Source organism: Notechis scutatus, chromosome 16, assembly GCF_049901735.1.
Source record: "Notechis scutatus isolate UNSWTSFEM ecotype Mainland chromosome 16, rNotScu1.2, whole genome shotgun sequence".
NCBI classification, from domain to species: domain Eukaryota; kingdom Metazoa; phylum Chordata; class Lepidosauria; order Squamata; family Elapidae; genus Notechis; species Notechis scutatus.
The window spans coordinates 4957389-4980855 of record NC_142024.1 but is presented as its reverse complement, the minus strand read 5'-3'; the positions used below and the strand labels follow the sequence as shown (position 1 = coordinate 4980855).

The 23467-nt window shown below is 41.6% G+C and overlaps 1 protein-coding gene across 1 annotated transcript; it reads left to right on the top strand.

The window, feature by feature from the left end:
- The first annotated feature begins 2443 nt into the window (after positions 1-2443).
- LOC113426370 (solute carrier family 2, facilitated glucose transporter member 5-like) lies at positions 2444-23447 on the top strand. Its single transcript, XM_087944474.1, has 14 exons — positions 2444-2912; positions 9688-9840; positions 13515-13580; positions 14353-14451; positions 15109-15269; positions 15554-15678; positions 16018-16170; positions 16675-16806; positions 17177-17364; positions 18252-18362; positions 18711-18812; positions 19692-19764; positions 20636-20763; positions 21908-23447. Exons 3-14 carry the CDS (start codon positions 13542-13544, stop codon positions 22142-22144), a joined length of 1548 nt encoding a protein of 515 aa, XP_087800600.1. The 5' UTR covers positions 2444-2912; positions 9688-9840; positions 13515-13541; the 3' UTR covers positions 22145-23447.
- The last annotated feature ends 20 nt before the right edge of the window (positions 23448-23467 follow it).

The window sequence follows — 23467 nt, the reverse complement described above, 5'->3', positions numbered from 1 at the left end:
GGGGACGTAAAACACGGAGCTTGCCTGTTGTCAGTTGTCACCCAGGTTACCCCACCCCCACCCCGAGGGGTCCGATGTCCCTCCGGTTGGCCATTGCTGGGTGCCTAAGATCCGTTCCTTAAATCCGATGGCGGGTGGAGTCAAATGTGCCCCTTTCTCCTCAAATGCCACCTCCCAAGACTGGCATTCATTTTGTCAGGTCCCCAAACCCGATCGAAGACCTGAGAAGAAACACAGCATTGTTTATGATGGCTGGATGAATGGCTGGATGAATATGTAGGTATATCTAGGTAGATGATTAGTTAGGTAGATGATTAGATAGATAGATAGATAGATAGAGAGAGAGAGAGAGAGAGAGAGAGAGAGAGAGAGAGAGATGATTATATAGATAGATGGATGGATGGATAGATAGATGATTAGATAGATAGATAGATAGATAGATAGATAGATAGATAGATAGATAGATAGATAGATAGAAGAGAAAGAGAGAGAGGTAGATAGGATATATATGCACAACTGGATAGATAGATAAATAGAGAGATACTGTAGGTAGGTAGGTAGGTAGGTGGATGAGAGAGAGAAATGATAGACAAGATAGATGACATAGAGGATAGATAGATAGATAGATAGATAGATAGATAGATAGATAGATGATAGATAGATGATTAGATTAGATGATTAGATAGATGATTAGATAGATGATTATAGATAGATAGATAGATAGATAGATAGATAGATAGATAGATAGATTAGATAGAAATGATAGATGATTAGATAGAAACAACAGATAGATATAGATAGATAGAGATAGATGTTTAGATAGATATGATAGATACAATAGATAGATAGATAGATAGATAGATAGATAGATAGATAGATAGATAGATGATAGATGATAGATAGATAGATAGATAGATAGATAGATAGATAGATAGATAGATAGACAGATAGATAGATAGATAGATAGATAGATAGATAGATAGATAGATAGATAGATGGATAGATGGATGAAGTCTGTCTTGACACTTGGCAATTGCCTGCATGAGTCCCTGCTGTTTTGGGGGCCCATTTCGGCTACCCTGGTCTTCTTCCTGGGGCAGAGAGCGAGGGCCTGGCCCCAAATCACCCAGCTGCCTTCCTGCCTGAGGCAGGACTCTCCCTCTTCCAGGTTACCTAACACCCTTTGATGAAATACCGAAGAGCGAAAGAGGGAGGCAGGAATGTGGAAAAGCCAGTTTGGGCATCTCCTCCCATTAGCCATCCTCACGCCATCCCTGCGAGGTAGGCAAGCGCAGCCTGCTCCTAGCCAAGCCAGGATTTGGAATCCAGGCTATCTTTTCCCCCGGCAGTTTTGGGGTGCGGTGGCAATAGAGATAGTTTAATCATCGTTTATTTGTTTGCAGAGCTCTCGAATGGCTTCTTCCTTGCGGAAATCCTTTTGGGATGAGAAATATTGTACACGTTTCCTTTTTACAGGTGTAAACAATGTTTTTGTTTTTTAAAAAAAAAATTAAGCTGGGGGATTCTAATACCGAACACCCAGCAGGCAAAAGGGGAATTTGGGGGAAAGAATAGAATAGAATATAACTTTATTACGATCTTAAACCAGCAATAGACATCACTATTTATAATGTATAAAAAAATAGTACTGACACATTATAGCACATTAATAGTGTATAATAACATCCCTGTTAAGAAATACATGTTCTCAAACAGTTAGGGTCATTCCCTGGTTTATTTGAGTGGACAGCCCATAAGTATGTGTGTAAATATCATTTTCCAAAGATTGTTCTATCTCCAAAAATTGGCACAAATTGACAGCTACAATTCTGTAAGCATTTTTTTTTTCTTGTAGACATTGCAGCCACACAGAATTTTGCCACTGCCCGCGTAATAGCTGGGTTTCAATCCTGGAGGAGAAAGTCTACATAAAAATTGTCTGCCCTCCCTGTCAATCTCTCTAGTGAAGGGGAAAATATACAATGACCTATAAAACTCTGAATAACTTTACAGTACAGGGGGCAAAGAACAGACGTACATGCACACCAACTGTGCAAAATAGGTTTTCATCGCTTTCCCTTGTCTGGATATATTTTCACCCACATCCCTGCAAGGCACTTTGGTTTGGCTTTGAGGCACTTTGGCACTTTGGTTTGGTTTGGTTTGCTTTTTTGCCTGTGCCAGCCCAGGTGCATTTTCCTTTACACGTGTCACAATTTGGTTGTAATTAATAAAGGGCGCAGGATCGGCCCAACAGGCTTGGTGTCTGTTTTGGAACAAGATATTATCTTCTCTCTTGACCTCAAGTTTATTTTCCTTGTTAATCCCAACCACTGCATTTTTTTTTTCCCCTGCAGAATTTTGAAGGAAGGGAGTTGTGTTTGTTTGTCTGTCCCCGTGACAGTTTTGTGGCTAAGATACCCGCAGCTCTGTTTTTCCTGCCAAGTAAGGTGTGTTACAGGGAGGTGTGCAATGCTCTCAGCTTGCGTGCCTTCCTTGCCGACAACCACACCGGGCTGAGGTTTGAAAATGATCCCAGTGAGGGATTGCAGTTGTGGGATAAATACCTGTTTTTATTTAATGACCCATTCTGGCCTTGGCTTTTAACTTTTGCAAAATGTGTGGCTGATGGACAGAGGAAAATTGTCATTCCCAGCGGCCAAAGAGCAAACACAAGCTGTGAAGTAACTTGGTTTTGTCTACCAAAGTCCAAAAGGCAGAAGAAAGAAAGAAAGAAAGAAAGAAAGAAAGAAAGAAAGAAAGAAAGAAAGAAAGAAAGAAAGAAAGAAAGAAAAGACACAATCATTTTGTTTTAGCTTGATTTTTTTGTTTCATCTTGCAGTTGTGGTTGGTTCTTTTTCTTTTCTTCTTCCTCTGGTTTGGATGTGAAAAGGGGCTTGACGGGGAAATAGGTAAGTTGAAGAGGGGCTCTTTAAATGTGTGAATGGAATGTGTGCAGAAAAACACAATGGGAGTGTGTAAAAAACGTGTGTGTGTTTGGTTTTTTTGTGCCATTAGTCATCACGTCTATCTTGTCTTATAATCAACGGATTTTTTTCCCTATTTATTTATTTATTTATTTATTTTATTCCTATTATTTTCTTCCTATTCTAGGCTGCATTTTAGTTCAGTGCATCTCCCATATTTTTAAAGGAAAAAATTCAGCCTTTTTGTTCTGATTTCTACCTGAAGGACATTTATTATTTTATTGATCAGAATGATGTCCCCTGATTTTTTTTCCCCTCTCCTTTCGATTGGCATCTTATCGGCAGGATAAATAAAGCCATTTTATGTAATGCTTGAGCATTTAATTGCCCTGCAGTTCTGAACTGTGGCAGGCTGCATTTTTAGTGGTTTGGCCATTATCCCTGCCTGCTTGTCCCTCTTCTGGGTTCTGAGTTTAGCTTCTGAGTTTCCCAGCTGAACTAATTCATTGCGAAGGTCTTTTCCAATTTCCCAGTGGTTCCCAGGATTATGCAGCTAAAGAAAAGTGAATGGCTTTAGTTCAAAAGATGAATGAAAGGGACTGCTGGAAAAGAAAATGCCATTTTTTTTTTCTGGGCCAGGACAAGTGGTTCCTGATTTGAGAAATGAAGCTAAATTCAAGCTAAATTCCAACTTCTGCCATTTGCTGCTGTGTTCACAGGCCATTTATACCTCTCCCATTTGGAGGTAGCTTTGATGGGCATCGTGTCTTTATGAGGAGTTATTCAGGGGCCAGATCACAGGTGGTCCTTGACTTACGACCATCATTGAGCCCAAAATTTTCCGTGGTTAAGTGAGACATTGGTTAATGCTCCTTTTACGACTTTTATTTCCACCGTTGTTAAGTGAATCACTGCCTTTCTTTAGTGAATAGCACAGTCGTTAAGTGGAACTGGCTTCCGCATTGTCAGAAGGTCGCAAAATGGGATCGCCTCACCCCCCCACCCCCCGGAGACACTGCAACCGTCATAAATACGAGTCATGAATGGGGGATGCTGCAATGGACATAAGTGTGTGAGAAACGGTCATAGCAAGTCACTTTTTTTCAGCGCTATTGTAACTTTGAAACGGTCACTTACACGAACTGTTGTAAGTGAGGATTTCCTGTATGATAGCAGTGTTCCAATATTTGGGGGGCTGCCACAGAGAGGAGGAAGGGGGTCAAGCTATTCCCCAAGGCACCCGAAGGCCAGACAAGGAATAATGGATAGAAACTGATCAAGGAGAGATTCAACCTGGAAATAAGGATAACTTTTCTGACAGGGAGCACCATCAACCGATAGAAGAGAAAAGTTGCCTTTGGAAGTTGTGGAAGCTTCATCCCTGGAGGCTTTCAAGAAGAGACTGGACTGCCCTCTGTCAGAAATGGTGTAGGGTTTCCTGCTTGGGCAGGGGGTTGGACTAGATGACCTACAAGGTCCCTTCCAACTCTGATTATCTGTTATCTGTATACGCCCCAAAGAGACTTCAAGGAAAGTTTTTGAGTCTGGAATGACGAAAACTCGATTTATGCAAGGGAGAGAAAGAATGAAAATGCTAGCTCAGTCCAGAACAGAATTCCAATCTGGACCGAAACAAAATAGAAAAGTGCACAAAACGAAAAAGCTAGGACCAAAGTCCCATTTTTATTGCTGCCCCCTGCAAATTCCAAATTATTTTTTAATCTCATCACGTGATTGATTGATTTATTTTTACCACATGCACCAGTGGTCAGTCATCTTTGATCCGAACAAAACTGAGGCCTTTTTTTAGAAGCTGGGCTTTTCAATTCCAGCTCTCTGCAAATAAACCTTGGATACTTAAAAAAAGATTTTTTTTAAAAAAAAGGCAGGTTTTTTTTAAAAAAATATTCAAATCAGGAACGTTTGAGAAGACTGCCAAGAATTTTTATTTCAATCAAAGCCAGGTCAACTTTCGCAAAATACTATTTTTGGATCTCATTCACTGGAGGTTTCTGGAGAATACAAAAAAAAAAAAAAAATTCTTTTCACCTGTTTCTGCTTCTTCCAGAAAAACATTTCACCTTTTAAATCTTATTTGAAACTTCTGTCATCTTCGCTCCAAGATTCTTATAGGCTGAGCCTGTACACTTCCTTTCTGTATACATTTAGGAAGTGAAAAGATAACTTTTGCTAGGATGTTATCTTAAAAGGGTGAAACAAGCTAACTAAAAAATTTGCCAGGGGTTGTTTGGAGCTACTGCAATGGAGACACAGGATGATGGCTCGTGTTCTAACCTAACATGACTAGAACATCTCCAAGGTCCCTTCAAACTCTTGTTATTTTAATTCTAATTTCTGTAAAGGTTTTCATTGCTAACTGCAATTCTGCAAAGCTTCACACACACACACACACACACACACACACAATTTGCTAGCCACTTTAAAGCAAAAACATGCTTGTTAAAAACAGCAAATGTGGATTTCCTAGCACCAGAGTTTTGGACAGCATTCAATGGTGGGGAAGGGGAAGATCAAAGAGGATGTATTTATAAAATCTACCTCTCATTTCCTGGGGACGAAAAAAAGGCGAAACACCTGTTTGTTGTCTGGATAAGAGAAGAGCAAGGTTTAATGATTGATGGATCCCATCGGCCTCCCTCTGGAGTTAAGCCAGAGATCTCTGCCCCAAGCAGATTGCAATCTGGGCGCCTGAAGGTGGTTTGACTTCAAGCTTCAAACTTGCAGTTTCTTGGAACTCACTCCCAGAATTCCTGAGCTCTAACTGACTGGAGGGGTTCTGGGTTTGAGCCCATGAGTCTTAAACGGTCAGTTTGAAGACCCCCACTCAAGAGTCGGACCTTGTGGTCTCCACGTCCCTGGGGTCAAGGGATCACCATGTGTGCCAGTTTCCGACAAGCCAAGTCATGGGGGGAAGCCAATGATGGCATGCTTCACTTAACAACGGCAGTCGAGTCGCTTAGCAATGGTGTCCCCCCCAAAGTGGAAAAATGCGGCAAAATCCAGGTTAACAATTGCCCTGGTTAGCAAATGGAAAATTGGAAGGCATACATTAACGGCAGTTAGAATTGTATTTCCTCAAAATTGGAGAAGTGAAAAAAAAACCAATAAGAGGACGAGGCGATTAAGAAAATGTTAAAATATCTGCAGAAATGAACAGACTAACATTGGCAATTAAAGAAAAAGAAGAAACTCAATACTGTATGAGGTGGGATTTATTTTATAAATGGTGGGAAGATAAAGAGAGAAAGCTCAATGAATATAAGGCGAAAGGCATTAAGATTGTTACGTGAATAATATAGAGAAGGTTGAGTGGTTTTTCATATGAATGTAACCATTGATACTATAGCAAGAAATCTATATGAATTACAAATATTTGCACAAAGATATATGTACCCGGTTGACTCGCTGTTGAATCAAAACATGGACTTGTCATAAAATGAAATTAAAAATGGGGGGGGGAGGAAAATTGGGAGGCCCAATCATGGTCGTAAGTCAAGGACTACCCATATTCCATTAAAAGAATAGAATAGAATAGAATAGAATAGAATAGAATAGAATAGAATGGAATGGAATGGAATGGAATGGAATGGAATGGAATGGAATGGAATAGAATAGAATAGAATAGAATAGAATAGAATAGAATAGAATAGAATAGAATAGAATAGAATAGAATAGAATAGAATAGAATAGAATAGAATAGAATAGAATTCTTTTATTGGCCAAGTGCAATTGCACACACAAGGAATTTGTCTTGGTGCAAATGCTCTCAGTGTACATAAAAGAAAAGATACATTCGTCAAGAGTTGAGAATCATCAGGTATAACACTTAATGATAGTCCTAGGGTATAAGAAGCAATCCAATCATACTAGGAAACAGTCAATATAAATCGTAAGGATATAAGCGACAAAGTTACAGTCATACAGTCACAAGTGGGAGGGGATGGGTGATAGGAACGATGAGAAGATTAATAGTAATAGTAGTGTAGACTTAGTAAATAGTTGGACACTGTTGAGGGAATTATTTGTTTAGCAGAGTGATGGCATGGAGGAAAAAAACTCCCCTTGTGTCTAGTTGTTCTGGTGTGCAGTGCTCTACAGCATCGTTTTGAGGGAAGGAGTTGAAACAGTTTATGTCCAGGATGTGAGGGGTCTGTAGATATTTTCCCAGCCCTCTTTTTGCCTCGTGCAGGATACAGGTCCTCCATGGGAGGCAGGTTGGTAGCAATTGCTATTTTCTGCAGTCCTAATTCCTCTCTGGAGTCTGTGTCTGTCCTGTTGGGTTGCAGAACCAAACCAGACAGTTATAGAGGTGCAGGTGACAGACTCAATCATTCCTCTGTAGAACTGGATCAGCAGCTCCTTGGGCAGTTTGAGCTTTCTGAGTTGGCACGGAAGAGCTGGTGTTTGGTGATTTACACCAACGTAAGTAGCAAGCGGAAGAATGGGGCTAAAACAGAGGAGGAGGAGAATGAATGGGGAAAGGGATGAAAGGAAAGGAAAGAAGGGAGGGGAAAAAGAATGTTCTCTTTTTCTCATTCTATCTCTCTCCTTCTCTCTCCAAAGTCCCCTTTTCAGTTGTCAGAGAAGCTGGGGTGTTTCAAAGGATTAAGATAAGAGATAAGGCAGAAGAATGCAAGGGAGACAGGAGGAATGTTTGGGTGGAGAAAGAGATATGCAAGGATTTTGGGAATACTTCACAGCTGGGAAGGCAGGAAGGGTTCAACCTGAGTCCCATTTTTTAGTGCAGCCACCATGGTGCCCAATTCACTCCGTGCCCCGGAGAAACAAAGCCACAGGTAGGGCTGAAGAACTGAAGTGCAACATCAGAAACAATCTTGGTCATCGAGATACACAGGTAGTTGTCCACCATAATGGAGCCCAGGCTGGGAAAGAAAAAAGTTTCAGTCCTGGCTGTTGGGAGAGAAAACTCCATGTTTATACAACCGTGTGTGTATTACACACTCAGGTGCTTGCGGCCTTTGCCTTCCATCCAAAGCCTGTTTCCACAGGCATTAGTGCCCGGCTGGCTGCGATGATTAATAGCGCCAATAAATCTTTGGCTGCTTGTACCTTAATCAACTCTTTCTCTCCTTTTCCCTGTTCTGAGGACTAGAAACTTGGCAGGGCTTTGAAATTTAAAATAGCTCCCGAGTGCAGAATTCTGGGTAGAATAACATATCCAGCTTTACTGCTTTGGCACACACCCCACACCCCAGTTTTTGACTTATTCTGCCAATATTCCTTTATTTTTGAAAGCATGCATTGCTGTCCAGTCGTTTGGCACCATCTCATAGCCTTTTTATGTAAGAGGATGGCTCAAAAATCAAACAATTTATTTGTCAAATCGAGAAGAACAGCAGGAAATGAAGAGGTCTGGATTCTTTATTAGCTTTAGGCCTGTTGGGGTTTTTATGTACATCTGGGAAGAGATTGGAAAATCCATGCAAGCAATACGATTTTATGCCAGACATGAAGAAAATACAGGTGCTATTTTGAGGGATTGCTTATTTTTTTTACGCAAAGAAAAAAACAAACACCATGAATTTTCAGAGCAGGGATAACACGAGTTTAAATCCTTCACTTGGAGTCTAATTTACCTGAGGACAAACACAGATTTATTGATTAACGATAGAGTTTGCTCTGTTTGATAATATTACAATTAGGATTAATATCAGACTTTGCTTCCTGTGAGAACTTAACCAGTTCCTTCTTTGCAATGATCTTAGAATGCAGCAGCTGAAAGTAAAAAAAAAAAACAACTTGGTCATCTGATAGCATTTGGGTTATCAGTCAGTTAAATTGTTCTTATTAACTGAACATTTGCTGACTTGGAAAGCTGTGCCAAAGATCAGCTGGGCTCAGCAGAAAAAAATAAACAGGTAAATATATAATATAATCCACACAGATTAAGAGAACAGTGCTTATTTGGAAAACAGGAACTCAGAATAATTTAACACTAATCGGCATACATTAAAATGAAATTTCTTTGCACGCAGCTTTCAAAGGGTCACCACCTCCAATAGGTCGGCAGTTTGGCGGTTCGAATCCCTAGCGCCGTGTAATGGAGTGAGCTCCCGTTCCTTGTCCCAGCTTCTGCCAACCTAGCAGTTCGAAAGCACATTAAAAAAAATGCAAGTAGAAAAATAGGGACCCCTTTGGTGGGAAGGGAACAGCGTTCCATGCGCCTTTTATAAAGCCTTAGATAAGGCCGCACTTGGAATGCCGCATCCAGTTTTGGTCATCACATTATATATAAAAAAAAAAAAGACGCAGAAACTCTGGAAAGAGTGCAGAGAAGAGCAACCAGGATGATTAGGGGGCTGGAGGCCAAAATATACAGTTGCAGAAATTGGGTATAGCTAGTTTAAAAGGAAGGCTAGAGGTTGTTGGAAATAACTCAAAGCCAACAGAAAAAACTTGGATTGTTGAAAACAAAGAGAATGTATTAAAAAGAACTATTAGACGGTTTGAAAAGCGCCGGTGGCCCCTTTGAACATCAACCAGCAGGTTCAAAATCAAAAGCCAACCCTTTGAATTCCAAAACAGTTTCATCTCATCACCCAAGTTCCCTCCTTCTTGAGGCTGCTTTCTTCCAGTGTACATAGAATATAATAGAAATACAATGGAATTCTTTATTGGCCAAGTGTGATTGGACACACAAGGAATTTGTCTTGGTGCATATGCTGGGAGGGAAATGCAATATAATGTCTACGCCGCTATATTTTTCTTATATTTCCAGGTGCAGCGAAGCCCAAATTGGAGTGTTTAGTTTCTCAAAGCGGTGAGAAACTTGGCTGATGGAGAAACCATGAAGGAGAGCATCAATCCCTTGAAATTTTTCCTGCGGCTGGGGAAAACAGCGTTGCTACAAAATTCCCACTTCTTGTAATAGGTGAGTGAAGGAGGAAGACTTATTAAGCTGAGCACAGAAGTCAATTCCAGGCGCGCATTTAATTATTTCTCAACTTTGTCAATTTTTAAAATATGTGGACTTCAGTTCCCACAGTTCCCCAGCCAGGTGTCTGTGTGTGTGTGTGTGTGTCTATGCATAGCTGGCTGAGGAATTCTTGGAGTTGAAGTCCGCATATCTTAAAAGTATTTGGGTTGGGGGAATTTCACATTTTAAAGATGCCAAGCTTTCAGAACAATAGGAAAAGGCAGTTCCCATTTTTGCAAAGGTTACATTTTATGGATTTTATGGATTTTATGGATTTCCTCTTTCCCCCTCCAGCCTGCAGGCAGGGATTAGCTTCTTCTTAAGATAAGGGCAGGTTGATTTAGTTACTGATTAAGGAGGAAAGAAATGTGTATATTTTTGTCCTGAATTAGGCAGAGGAAGGCAGAGGAGAAGAAATAACTATGAAAAAGACTTTGCATATCAGTGATAAACATGCCCTGGCATATTTACAAACTTTAAGCTAGAGTATAGGATGAAATAATGAAGTCTTATAGAGAAGAGGGAAAAACTGGATATAAATAAAATTTGGCCTCCATTTATCCCTGGTCCTGGTTTTTCAGCTAAACCAGATGGGGGAAAAAAAAGAAAATAGAAATTACAACTATATGTACTTTAAAAAAAAGTTTATCTCCCATTCTCCAAATCTGACCTCCCCAGATATTTGACCTGCAAAATCACTGCATATTTTGATTGCTAAACTGCAATAAGGATTGGAAATGTGTGTGTGTGTGTGTGTGTGTGTGTGTGTGTGTATGTATGTATGTGTGTGTGTGTGTGTGTGTGTGTGTGTGTGTATATATATATATATATATATATATATATATATATATATAGAGAGAGAGAGAGAGAGAGAGAGGGGGAGGAGGGAGGAGGGAGGGAAGGAAAGAGAGAAAGAATAAATAGAGAGTTTAGCATGGTAAAAAAAGCGATTTTGCCCATTTTTGCTGGATAAAATACAACAGTTAATTTATATATAAGTATATAAATCTTGGAGTGGGTGGAAATGGATAAATTAACTATGGAACTAAAAGGAAAAGCTGACACAGAATACAATACAATATAGGAAACATGGTATATCTGGATTGACAGTAGATATAAGAATAGAAAATGTAAATAATGTATATAAATTGTTATGAGGGTACGGAAGTAGTGTGTATTGAAAGATTGGATAGGCTGTATAAATGTATATATATTGTCACAGTATTGTTCAATTAGTAATGGTATTATGTATAAACGGAAAAACCCAATAAAGTGTTGAATTTTTTTAATATGTATAAATATATAAATAAATATTTAATTGTTCCGTAGCACCTATTTTATTTTTCCTGCATGCAGCCATATGGAAGGTTGCTCTACTACATTTTTTCCAAACAAACAGGAAGTTTGTTTTATATATACCCTTAGGAAGCATCAAATTCCTTTGCAAACAGAGATAGATAACTCTCCCGCCTCCCCTCTTCTGGTGGCTTGGAAAAAAAAAATCTTAAGTCTACAACTCTACAAAGAGTAGTAGCAGCAAAGCAGGGAAAGCATTGTGCACCCCAAGGAGAATGAAGAATTTCTTCCCCACCAGAAAAAAATAAAATTGGGGGGTGGCTTTGTGTTCTCTGTGTCTACGTGTTGCAGTGATTTTTTACTCAAGGGTTATGGAGGTCATCACAGCCAGGAAAGGAGTTGGCTGTGCAGGGGGTGCCTCGAGGGCTTATCTGTTAGGGGTCACGTAAGCAATGGTTCCCTCTCAAATACCCTTAGAAGAAGAAAAAGGAATTTTCTGGGGAGGAAGGGGGTGGGATCAGAACAAGACAGGGATATATATAGGATGCTGGGTGGTCTCTGGCTTGCTGAATCACACCAGTTAAGGCTTTGAGGGTATCTAGACCTTTTTTTTTTCTGCAAGAGGGAAATTGCTGGCTGAAAAGAGGAATTGTTTTTGCAATTTTTTTGGAAGGTAAGGCAAATAAAACGAAAGAGGTACAAAATAAAAGCGGATTTGTTTTGGGAATCGTCTCGGGTAAGACTCCAGAAGGAAGAATTCTCTGGGCAAAATCGTTTTATTTATTTATTTGGAGGAAGTTGGGATAATAAACTTTGCAAGGATGCGCTCATAAACGGCGATGTTGTTGGGTTTTTGATCGGAGTTGGTCCCCATCATCCCCAGCCAGCGAGGGAGGGGAAACGAATTGAGGGAGGGAAAAATGCTGGGGAAAATTGAAGTGGAAAGGAGAAAGCTTCGGAAAAATCCAGGAAGAAAAACAAACTTTTTTGGAGTTATTTAGAATTAATAAAACCCTTGGGGAAGATTTCTCAAATTGAAAGCAGTTGGCTGTTTTCATGTTTTGTATTTTTGCTTCATCCTTTGAGAAAATCCTTTAAAAAAAATACTACATTTAAAAAAAAAAAAAAAAAAGCTGGAATTGGCTCCTGGCTAGCTCCTTTTCCCTGGAGGCTTAGCTCATCCTTTTGTTGTAAAAATTCCACTACAGGGGAAATGAACGGCCTTGGTGCCATTATTTTCCCCTGGCTTTGTGAGGACAGCGGCTTTTCATGCAAACTTATTTTCCTAACTTCAGTTTGATTCTTAGCTAGCTAGGTTGATTTATATATCCGAAAAGAGAATCTCCTTTTGTGTGTGATGCTTTAGGATTTTAGCTGGGTGTTGAGTGTGTGTGTGTGTGTTTTTCCCTGTTCTTGATGTGTTGGAAAGCACACTAAGAAATTGGAAGTGGTTTTCTGTGATAGAAGCCTTGAGGACTACAACTCCTATCAGCCACTGTTTTTTTTTTTAATAGGATTGATGTAGCATAGACAATTGCTGGACATAATCAACCTTCAAAATGCTCATATTTTTTTTTAGAAATAGCAACTTTTAATAAAAAAAATATTTTCCCCAAACTCAGCCTCCTGCTTCTTATCTAGGGTAGTGAGGTATTCTGGTCTCCAAAACCTGGAATTTGCTGTTTCTAATCTGGATGGCATTAAATAAAACAATTATCCTTATTATTTTTTTACTCCCTTATTCTGCTTGTTAAACTTTCTGCCTAACTTTTAAAACGGACTTTTAAAATCTTCTCGGGTTGAAAAAGGAGGAGAGAGAGAGAGAGAGGAAATATGTGATTTACAATCCATTTTTTTTCTCATGATGCCCCCTACTACAATTCCAATAAGGCATTTGTATATAGGGCAGTGTTTCTCAGCCTTGGGCATTTTAGGATGTTCAATTCCCAGAATTTCCTAGAGGGCTGGGGAATTCTGGGAGTTGAAGTCCAAACCTCTTAAAAGAATTTTTGAAGTACGGCAAAGAGATTTGGGGAAATGAAACAAATGATCCCTTTTTTCTCTCCCCACCCCACTGGGCCAAAAGCATGATTTGAACCCATTTCTTCCTCTTCCATCCCTACAACCATCTTATGCTTTGAACTAGAAGGAGGGGGGAAAAGTTTTGTAAGAAGTTGTCAAAGTATCCATTTTATCCAGGAGCAAAGTTGTAAAATAAATTGCTATGCGTCACCAACTTATCCTTGTTCAGGGGCATTTAATTGCAGGCATTTATAACCTTGTCCTTGGAGTGTATTGTTATTTTTCTTCCTTTCTCCATTCCCCTCTTTTAGGTCCACAGAGAGCAGGAAAGCGTGAAAATGCCACAGCCCGTGCCACAGAGACCGCCCCAGAAGGGGGTGAGTATGGATTTTTGTTTTGAGGTTGGGAGACATATATATGAGAGAGGGAGAGAGAAATATTAAATAGAGATATAAATCTCTAATCCTTATCAAAGTTTAGCATGGGAAAAAAAGGAATTTTCCCCATTTTTTCTGGATAAAATAGAAAAATTATATATAATTCATATTTCATATTCTATTTCAAATATCTTGTGGAGTTTTTTGTAGAATTCTTCTTGTCCATTATTCGGGACAGAGAGTTTTCCATGGGAGCAATGAACATCCACACAGTTTGCAAATATGCCAGGGCATGTTTATCACTGATATGCAAAGTCTTTTTCATGGTTATTTCTTCTCCTCTGCCTTCTTCTGCCTAATTCAGGACAAAAATATACCCATTTCTTTCCTCCTTAATCAGCAACTGGATCAACCTGTCCTTATCTCAAGAAGATAAGGCTGGAGGGGAAAAAGAAGAAGCAAAACAAGAAAAAACAAATCAGGGTCCATTCAGATTTGAGGTCCCACCCCACTCCTCTGTATGTGCTAAATGCTCCAAATATTTGCACAGCTTAGCTGGTTAAGAGGATGCTCTAAGTTAATTCTTGTAAGTTACTTTCCCATTTTTGCAGACGGGAAGACACAGGTATTCAACCTAGTCAGCTAGCTAGCTAGCAGGGTCAGTTAAGAAGGATTTTTTTTGAAAAGTAATTCAGTCATCTTAGCTTATCTCTGTCGGTTCAGGAATACCGTCTCTGCATCGCTTGGTTTTTGTTGTTTTTTGTTTTTGCAGAAAATGACTGTGATGCTTGCTCTAGTGACCCTCATCGCAGCCTTCGGATCATCCTTCCAGTATGGATATAATGTCTCTGTGATCAATTCTCCAGCACCGGTACATTGGGGGTTATTTAATCCATTTGGGGGGAGGGAGGCATTTATTGGCGGTGTATAATTTTCAAAGAAGGTAGAGATGCCCAAATGGCCGACAGTGTTTATATTTTTTCAGTTTGGCTTAAGAAAAAGGGAGCGGTGTTTCTCAACCCCTTGGCCTCTTTTTAAAGATGTGAGCCCACATCTCTTAAAAGTAGTCGAAATTGAGAAACACACATTTAGAAAGTGTTTTTAATATGTGTTAGAATGTATTTTGTACTGCAATGACTACTCGGCCAGCAGATGGCAGCGTTTAGTGTGCATCTGTGGTTATAATCTATGGTTTCTTTAGTAGAGTTTCCTGTTACAGTCATACAGTTGAGCAGTAAAGTACATGGTGACGGTGCTCTTTATTTGCTCTGTGGTGCTTTATATAAAACAGAATTTTCTAACAGAAAGAAGTACCTGTGAGTGGGGACTTGTTTAAGCCGAAATGATAAACTCTTAATATTGCTTAAAACCATTTGGGCCTACTAAGGTACTTTGTACTGCAACCCTCAAAATTTTGCTGGGTGAGGATAATGGGTATCTAACCCATTGGGAGCCCCCGCTATCACAAATTGGGATACTTCTTGATCCTCCTCTAATTGGTCCTTTCTTCCATCCATTCTTTTTCCAGTTCATGCAACAATTTTACAATGAAACGTACCAGGGACGGTACAGTAAATATATGGACGAGAGCTTGATGACTGCCCTCTGGTCTCTGAGTGTGTCCTTCTTCCCACTTGGGGGTTTCTTTGGATCACTAATGGTGGGGCCCATGGTGAACAACTGTGGCAGGTAGGTTTCCTTCTTTGTTTTCACAATTCGCATCCTGGGCCGGGTGTGAGGTTCCTGCTGGCCTGGGAGATGGAAGACATTCCCAGTGCCAGGAGAAACATCTGGCTTGGCTTTCCTCCTGGGTGTGGTTGGATGTCCAAGCAAAGAGGACCTCCTGGGATGGTCTTCTGTGGGCCACGGAAGGGTCTTGTTTAAAGAGGAAGAAGGTTGAGGGACAGACCTTCATCCTTTAGAGCTCCAGGTTGAATCTTCTGAAGCTCTTGAGATGTTCTCCTCCTTTCCAGAAAGGGCACCCTCCTCATCAACAACCTCTTCTCCATCGTCCCCGCCATCCTCATGGGGATCTCCAAGGTAGCCAAGACCTTCGAAGTGATCATCATTTGCCGCATTGTTATTGGCATCTGCGCAGGTGAGACCTTGGCACTAACACCTCGTCCATCTTAGAGGCCATTTTCCGTCTTTGTGTTAAAAAGAGGCGGGGAGTGGGGAATTCTGGGAGTTGAAGTCCACCAGTCTTCAAAGTTGAGATACAATGAGTTAGAGGTTGGGGATATAGAAGAGGAAGATGAATATATAGAAGATGAAGATATATATTTATATATTTTCAGCCAAAGGGTAGAGAAATCAAGGAATCATCCTTGACCAGTGAAACACACAATGTTGTTGTCAAGAAAACCATCCTTTAGTGGGGCAGTGAGGGTTGTTTACCCCAATACTATCCTGAATCTGTTCTTGTTTTCCACGTTAGGCCTTTCTTCCAACGTTGTCCCCATGTACCTTGGAGAGATGTCCCCCAAAAACCTCCGAGGAGCCATCGGGGTGATGCCGCAGCTGTTCATCACAGTGGGAATCCTGGCGGCTCAGATTCTCGGGATGAGAATGATCCTCGGAAGCGCCGAAGGTAAACCAGAGAGACGGGGTTGGTGTAGACGTTGTTGCGGGGAGTTGTGGAAGGACGGGGATCGGTGTACACCTTGTTGTGTTGTGTTGGGCAGGGACAGGGAATGGTGTAGCTGTTGTGCATTGTTGTGCAGGGACTGGGATTGGTGTAGGCATTGCGGGGTGTTGTGCAGGGACGAGAATTGGTGTAGGCATTGTGGGGTGTTGTGCAGGGACAGGGATTGGTGTAGGCATTGTGGGGTGTTGTGCAAGGACAGGGATTGGTGTAGGCATTGTGGAGTGTTGTGCAGGGACAGGGATTGGTGTAGGCATTGCGGGGTGTTGTGCAGGGACGAGAATTGGTGTAGGCATTGTGGAGTGTTGTGCAAGGACAGGGATTGGTGTAGGCATTGCGGGGTGTTGTGCAGGGACGAGAATTGGTGTAGGCATTGTGGGGTGTTGTGCAGGGACAGGGATTGGTGTAGGCATTGCTGGGTGTTGTGACATGTTTCCTCTTTCCCTGCAGGGTGGCCGATCCTCATGGGTCTGACGGAGAGTCCCTGCCATGTTACAGCTTATCCTCCTGCCCTTTTTCCCGAGAGTCCCTTCTTCTACCTGCTGATCCAGAAAGCTTCTTCTTCTTCTTCAGAGTCTCTTCGTTTCTCCTGCTTCTCTTCTCCTTCTCCTTCTGTCCTTCTCCTTACGCTCTCAATTCTCCTTCTCCCTTGCAGAGTGAGCAATCTTCTCCAAATGAGTTTTGCACTCCTTCTTCCTCTGAGATTAATTTTTCTCTCTTCTTTCTTCTTCTTCTTCTTCTTCTCCTCTTCTTCTTCTTCTTCCTTCTTCTCCTCTTCTTCTTCCTTCTTCTTCTTCCTTCTTCTTCTTCTCCTCTTCCTCTTCTTCTTCTCCTCCTCCTCTCCTCTCCTCCTCCTCTTCTCTCCTCCTCTCCTTCTCCTTCCTCCTCCTCCTCCTCCTCCTTCCTCCTCCTCCTCCTTCTCCTTCTCCTTCTCCTTCTCCTTCTTCTCCAGCTTTGAGGAAGCTGCGAGGCTCGGACGACGTGGAAGAGGAGATGGACGAGATGAGGCAGGAAGACCAAGCGGAGAAAGCCGAGGGACGGATGTCCGTGCTGGCTCTCTTCACCTATCCAGGCCTTCGCTGGCAGCTCATCTCCATCATCGTCATGATGATGGGGCAGCAGCTCTCCGGGGTCAACGCGGTAAGGAAGAACCACTCAATGGCGGGGTTTTTTGAGAAACCTGGGAGGTCCTTAGAGGTTATCCAGTCTCACCCCTCACTCACACGAGATACTGTGTGGAGAGGATTGAAAGTCAAAGGTGGAAAGAAAATCAATAACCTGTGTTGAGGCAGGCGTGGGCGTGGTGTGGTTATTGGAAAGGAGACCACGAGGAAATCATGTAGAGAGACCAGGGAATGTCAAATTCCATGATTGGAGGGGAGATCGCGAGGAAATATTGAAGCCGTAGAGGCCAGGGGATGTCAAATTTGATTATTGGAGAGGAGACCACAAGGAAATCTTGAGGCTGTAGGGACTAGGGGATATCAAATTTGATTATTGGAGGGGAGACCACAAGGAAATCTTGAGGCTGTAGAGACTAGGGGGTGTCAAATTTGATTATTGGAGGGAAGACCACGAGGAAATCTTGAAACTGTAGAGGCCAGAGGATGTCAAATTTGATTAATGGAGAGGAGACCACGAGGAAATCTTGAAGCTGTAGGGACTAGGGGATATCAAATTTGATTATTGGAGGGGAGACCACGAGGAAATCTTGAGGCTGTAGGGACTAGGGGATATCAAATTTGATTATTGGAGGGGAGACCATGAGGAAATCTTGAAGCCGTAGAGGCCAGGGGATTATTGGAGGGGAGACCACAAGGAAATCTCGAGGCTGTAGAGACTAGGAGGTGTCAAATTTGATTATTGGAGGGAAGATCACGAGGAAATCTTGAAACTGTAGAGGCCAGAGGATGTCAAATTTGATTAATGGAGAGGAGACCACGAGGAAATCTTGAGGCCATAGACACCAGGGGATGTCAAAATTCGCTTTCTCGAACCTACAACCCTGTTTTCAACCTGATTTGCAGGTGTACTATTACGCCGACCGGATCTACTCGAATGCAGGAATAGAAGAAAACCACGTTCAGTTTGTCACGGTGGGAACGGGAGCTGTGAACGTATTGATGACTATCGTTGCGGTATGATTTTATTTTGATTTGGCTTTGTGGGAGAGGTTACTGACTTTATCCACGGCAGGGGTTCACTTAACGCACCTGTGGCAAGAAAGATATGCCCTGCAAAATGGCTTCTTACTTCCTAGCCAAACTAATAGAAAAGGGGGAATTAAAAGTGGATTTTAGGAACTCTTATTCTTCCCAGGTGTTTAGGAAAGAAATGTGGAAAACTAGAGCTTGCCAACGAATTGCATTTTTGAAAGATTTGGGGGGGCATGCAAAGGAAGGATGGTGGGGGAGCTCTTCTCAGCATGGCGGTGCCTTATGGTCTTCGGTTTCCCAATCTAAGTTTTGTTTCTCCCCCCTTGGCAGGTATTTGTCGTTGAGGCCCTGGGACGAAGGATTTTGCTTCTGGCTGGTTTTGGCATCTGTTGTGCCGCCTGTACCATGTTAACCATTGCGCTGAATCTCAAGGTATTTTTTTTTTTAAAAAAGGCTTTTGATTGGCTGGAAGGGAAGAGGATCTGTGGGGAAAACCCCACAATTTTAGCCTAGATTCTACCACATCGTGCTTCCTTTCTTTAAATGCAGAGGTCTCCAAACTTGGCAACTTTAGGACTTGTGGACTTCAACTCCCAGAATTCTCCATCCAACATAGCTGGGGAATTCTGGGAGTTGGAGTCCACCCATCTTAAAGCCAGCTGGCTGGAGAATTCTGGGAGTTGAAGTCCACAAGTCTTAAAAGTTCCAAGTTTGGGGACCCCTGCTTTAATGGGATGTGGGCTTGGGAGAAAGGAGGAAGACTAAGAGAAAGTGAGCCCTCAGAAGGAAGAGGGGTGTGGGAAGCATCTCGAAAAAAACCTTCCCTAATTTTCCAGAGAGCGAAAAGAAAGGAGTGAAATTCTTTCTTTCTTTCTTTCTTTCTTTCTTTCTTTCTTTCTTTCTTTCTTTCTTTCTTTCTTTCTTTCTTTCTTTCTTTCTTTCTTTCTTTCTTTCTTTCTTTCTTTCTTTCTTCTAGTCCAATCCCTGCTTAAAGAAATTTCTTCTTAATTTCAAGGTTGCTTCTCTCCTTGATTAGTTTCCATCCATTGCTTCTTGTCTGGCCTTCAGGTGCTTTAGAGAATAGCTTGACTCCCTCTTCTTTGGGGCAGCCCCTGAGATACTGGAAGACTGCTATCATGTCACCCCTGGACCTTCTTTTCATCAGACTAGACAAAACCATTCTTCGTATGTTTTAGCCTCCAGTCCCCTAATCATTGCTCTTCTCTGCACTCTTTCCAAAGTCTCAATGTCTTTTAAATATATATATATATATATTTATAATTATAATTTATAATTAAATTCCACCCCCAGGCGATCTGGTGGATGCCCTACATCAGCATTGCCTGCGTAATCATTTACGTCGTGGGACACGCCATTGGCGCAAGTGAGTAGATTTGTGGATGTATGCTCAGAGGACACCTACAAATCAGCCTTCCATTTTATCCCTCTCTCCCCCACTCTGCTTCTCTCCATTGATCCCTCCTTTCCTCCATCCCGCCCTCCCTCCTTCGCTCCTTTCAAGAAGAGACTGGACAGTGACTTTGTCTGAAATGGTATAGGGTCTCCTGCTAGAGCAGGGGGCTAGACTAGATGACCTACAAGGTCCCTTCCAACTCTGGGACTCTGTATTCTAATCGAAGTTGGCTTTTCAATGCATTCACACCCTCCACTCAGTACTAAATATGACATATATTGTCTCTATAACACACAATTGTCCTGGACATTATAAAGTTAAGTGGCCTTGAGCTTTAGTTTATTCGAATTAAAAACCCCTCATGTTTCTAGCCCACAGTGACGGTGGCAAAATTTTAACTTTTCATTTAGGAAAAAAAAAAAAAAGTCAATTGCGTTTAGTTCTGTCTGGAAATCCCTGATGGACTTTTTGGAGCAAAAATAAATAAATAAATAGTGATTTATGAGTGATTATAGAAGCAGGGCATTATGATGTAACCTGAGACAAGAAGATAAAATAGAAATGCATTTATAACGGTCAAAACATAATTCTAATTTTTTTCTCTATGTTCTGTCCTATTCACTCTTCTTTGTAGTGCTTTTCTCTTGTTAAAGATCTCTTTTAATAATGTATAATAGAATTATATATAATTACCATACTGTAGGCATCTAGTCCTCATGAAGCAACCTCAACAGCGAAAGGAGTAGGCATAAGATGGAGGGGGGACATGAAGATGAATTAGCTTTTCTTGGGTAAAGGACGCTCACCTCCCTTTCTCTATTTCCAATTTCTTCCCTTCTAGGCCCAATTCCGAGCGTTATGATAATGGAAATGTTTCTCCAGTCTTCTCGTCCGGCTGCCTTCATGGTGGGAGGTTCGGTGCATTGGCTGTCGAATTTCACCGTGGGGCTGGTTTTCACCTATTTGGAGGTAAAATCTTTGTAAAAAGTTTTGAAAGTTTTTGCAATGGGGGTGGGGGAAGACAGGGTTGGCCCCGCGTTCCGATTAATGCGTGTAAACATGCGAAAATAGAGAGGAGTGACACGGTGGCCTAGAGGTGGAGTTCTCGCCTCACCATCACGAGGCTGTGAGTTCGATCCTAGTTAGAGGCAGCTATTTGTCTCTCTGGGCACAATGAGAATATATCTGCCGAACAAAACTCCGCATTGGCAACGGGAAGGGCATCCGGCCAGTAAAAAAAACACTCCGCTAGCTCCATTCAGTTGCCCAGACTCCACCCCACAAGGGATTATGGTGTCGTTAAAAGATGATGCAAAAGTTAGAAATCTGACTATGCCCCTGTTGGAATCTGATTCCGAGGGGGAGATGGAGCAGCTGACAGGGAGTGGGAGTGTGGCTCTGGTGGCTGTGGAAGGAACTGGGGAAGGGCACAGTCTGGCTGGGCAGAGCAGAGGAGAGGGAGAGAAAGGGAGAAGGAATTCAGAGGAAGACCCAGGCCCCCACCCCGTCTTCATTCTAGGGCACGCAGGGAGGAACGGATAAGGGAGCAACATGGGTTATGGGGGGAGAAAGGGGCCCTGATTCCCTTCATTGGCCACAGCTGGGAAAACAGGATAAAAAGGGCATGTTGCACACAGAACCTTGCTGGAAGCAAAGCGTGAATTATCTTTGTCAAGTCTTATCTGGGTTCTGGTGTCCTCCCAACTGTGTGTGTTTCCTCTGGTTAATGGCTGACATGTAGTTTGTGTTGGTTTTCATTTATAATTTATCTGTACTTTGGGTTCAGCTGGAATTTCTTCCCTTTAAAAACTCTTCTCGGGAGAGTTTTTTCTCCAGCCGATGATAACTGGACATTGGGGGCCAAGTTGGAGGTATTAAAGGGACTTTACCTACTTTTGTGACTGTGTGGCTTTTGTGCCACGCCCCTTTGGGTCATCACAGGTGGTATGACCCACAAAGGTAATTCTTGACGTTCATTTAGTGACCATTCTAAACTACAACAAAAAAAGTTTTCCTCCCCAAATTTAAAAAATAATAATAATAATTTGTAGAGCTGCTGACCGAGGCAACGTTTATCTTCTCTTTAACAAATATCTTCGTGTTCCTTCTCCAGCAAGGGCTGGGCCCCTACTGCTTCCTCATTTTTGGTGCCGTCTGTTTGGCCACCGCCGTCTACGTCTTTCTCATTGTCCCCGAAACCAAGAACAAAACCTTTATGGAGATCAACCAGATCATGGCTAAGAGGAACGGTACCGAAGATCCAGGCGAGAAAGACGAATTGAAAGATTTCACCGCCGTTTCCGTGCCGTACAGCAAGAAAATGGATGGAGAGAGAAGCAGCGCATTGTAAGGTCTTGGCAACAGTCAAATTTTTCCCCGTGTAAAGCCACCGAACAATCTACCTTAAGCACCTCTGGCATCTCCTCTCCTCGCTGTTGGACAAAAACTTATTTCAAGGAGAAAACAGGGTGACCAAACTTTTGCCATTTTTTTGGCCGTTGCCTTCCAAGTTGGGCCTGGAGTTAGCGAGATTTTGCGTGGAATAAGATCCTGTTTTTGGAAGAGATGCAGCTAATCTGGGTGCATGCTCGGGGGGAAAAAAAAAGCATTTTCCATCGGGTGGACTCTGAAAAAAATTATCAGTATTTTGTTGTTGTTGTTCTTGAATAGGGATGCATTTGGGCTCCCTTATGTGGGAGCATGTATATAATTTTCACTTAATAATGTTGGGGCTTCTGTTTTTAGATAACACCTAATTTAACTGTGGAAAGAGTCTCCCCCTCTAAATTTGAGAGGTGCATTTTGTGACACACACACACACAACCCAGGGGTCTTGAAGATGTGTTAGATGAAGTGCCTTTAGTTAGTTAGATGAAATGAAAAGAAATGGCTTTGTAAATGGGTTAGATTAAAAGCCTTATTTTCCCAAGTCAGGCCAATCCCTGGCTGTCTTATTATAACACAACTGCATTTTGCAAGTTTTATGCTATACCACAGTGGTCTCTTTGCAAAGTGTTTGTTTCTGCCCCAATGTTCATGAGAACCACTTCTAAATTTAACAAAACCATCTCAACTTTTTGTTCCGGGTCCCAGGCGGTTAAAAATTTGAGATAGGAAAACATTTCCTAAATGTAGAAAGCTAGCCTCTCAAGGGGTTTCATCTTAGCCAGGATCTAACCAGGATGCTAGATATCACTCATGCATTTTTTTTTTGGAGGCAGATCTACAGATCCCTGCATTCAAGGTAAGCCTGCAGTGGATTTAGAGGCCACCTTAAAAATAATTTCCACCCCAGGGGATATTTCTACACTGAATTTAACTTGGGCTCCGAACAATTTGCCAGTTTTCTATTTCTTTTGTCGTTTTTATTTTTGTTTTCCAAAACAGGTTGATGTGTTTGTTTCCCTTGCAACCAGAATCAACCCTTTTCAAAGCAAACCTGATTTTTTTTTTAAATATCCGCAAATTGAGAAGTAGCCAAGAGAATATTGTACATATCTTGAAATAGATTTTTGTGTGTTTTTTTCCCTTTAGTTTCTTTTCACTGGGTATTTTCCCCCCAAAGTATGGGGGAATTATACTTTTGCACAAACAGGTGTATTTTATTTTATTATTTTGAGTGCTGCGAAATAAAACATAGTTGTTGGATAAAGCTTAGAAAGAGGCAAAGTGT

What these genes read in the sequence shown, in the direction of transcription:
- LOC113426370 (XM_087944474.1), top strand. Translation starts at nt 13,542, where the DNA reads ATGCCACAGCCCGTGCCACAGAGACCGCCCCAGAAGGGG. An exon ending in ATGGTGAACAACTGTGGCAG is followed by an intron (nt 15,270 to 15,553) that starts GTAGGTTTCCTT and finishes CCTCCTTTCCAG; the next exon opens with AAAGGGCACCCTCCTCATCA. An exon ending in TGGTTTTCACCTATTTGGAG is followed by an intron (nt 20,764 to 21,907) that starts GTAAAATCTTTG and finishes TTCCTTCTCCAG; the next exon opens with CAAGGGCTGGGCCCCTACTG.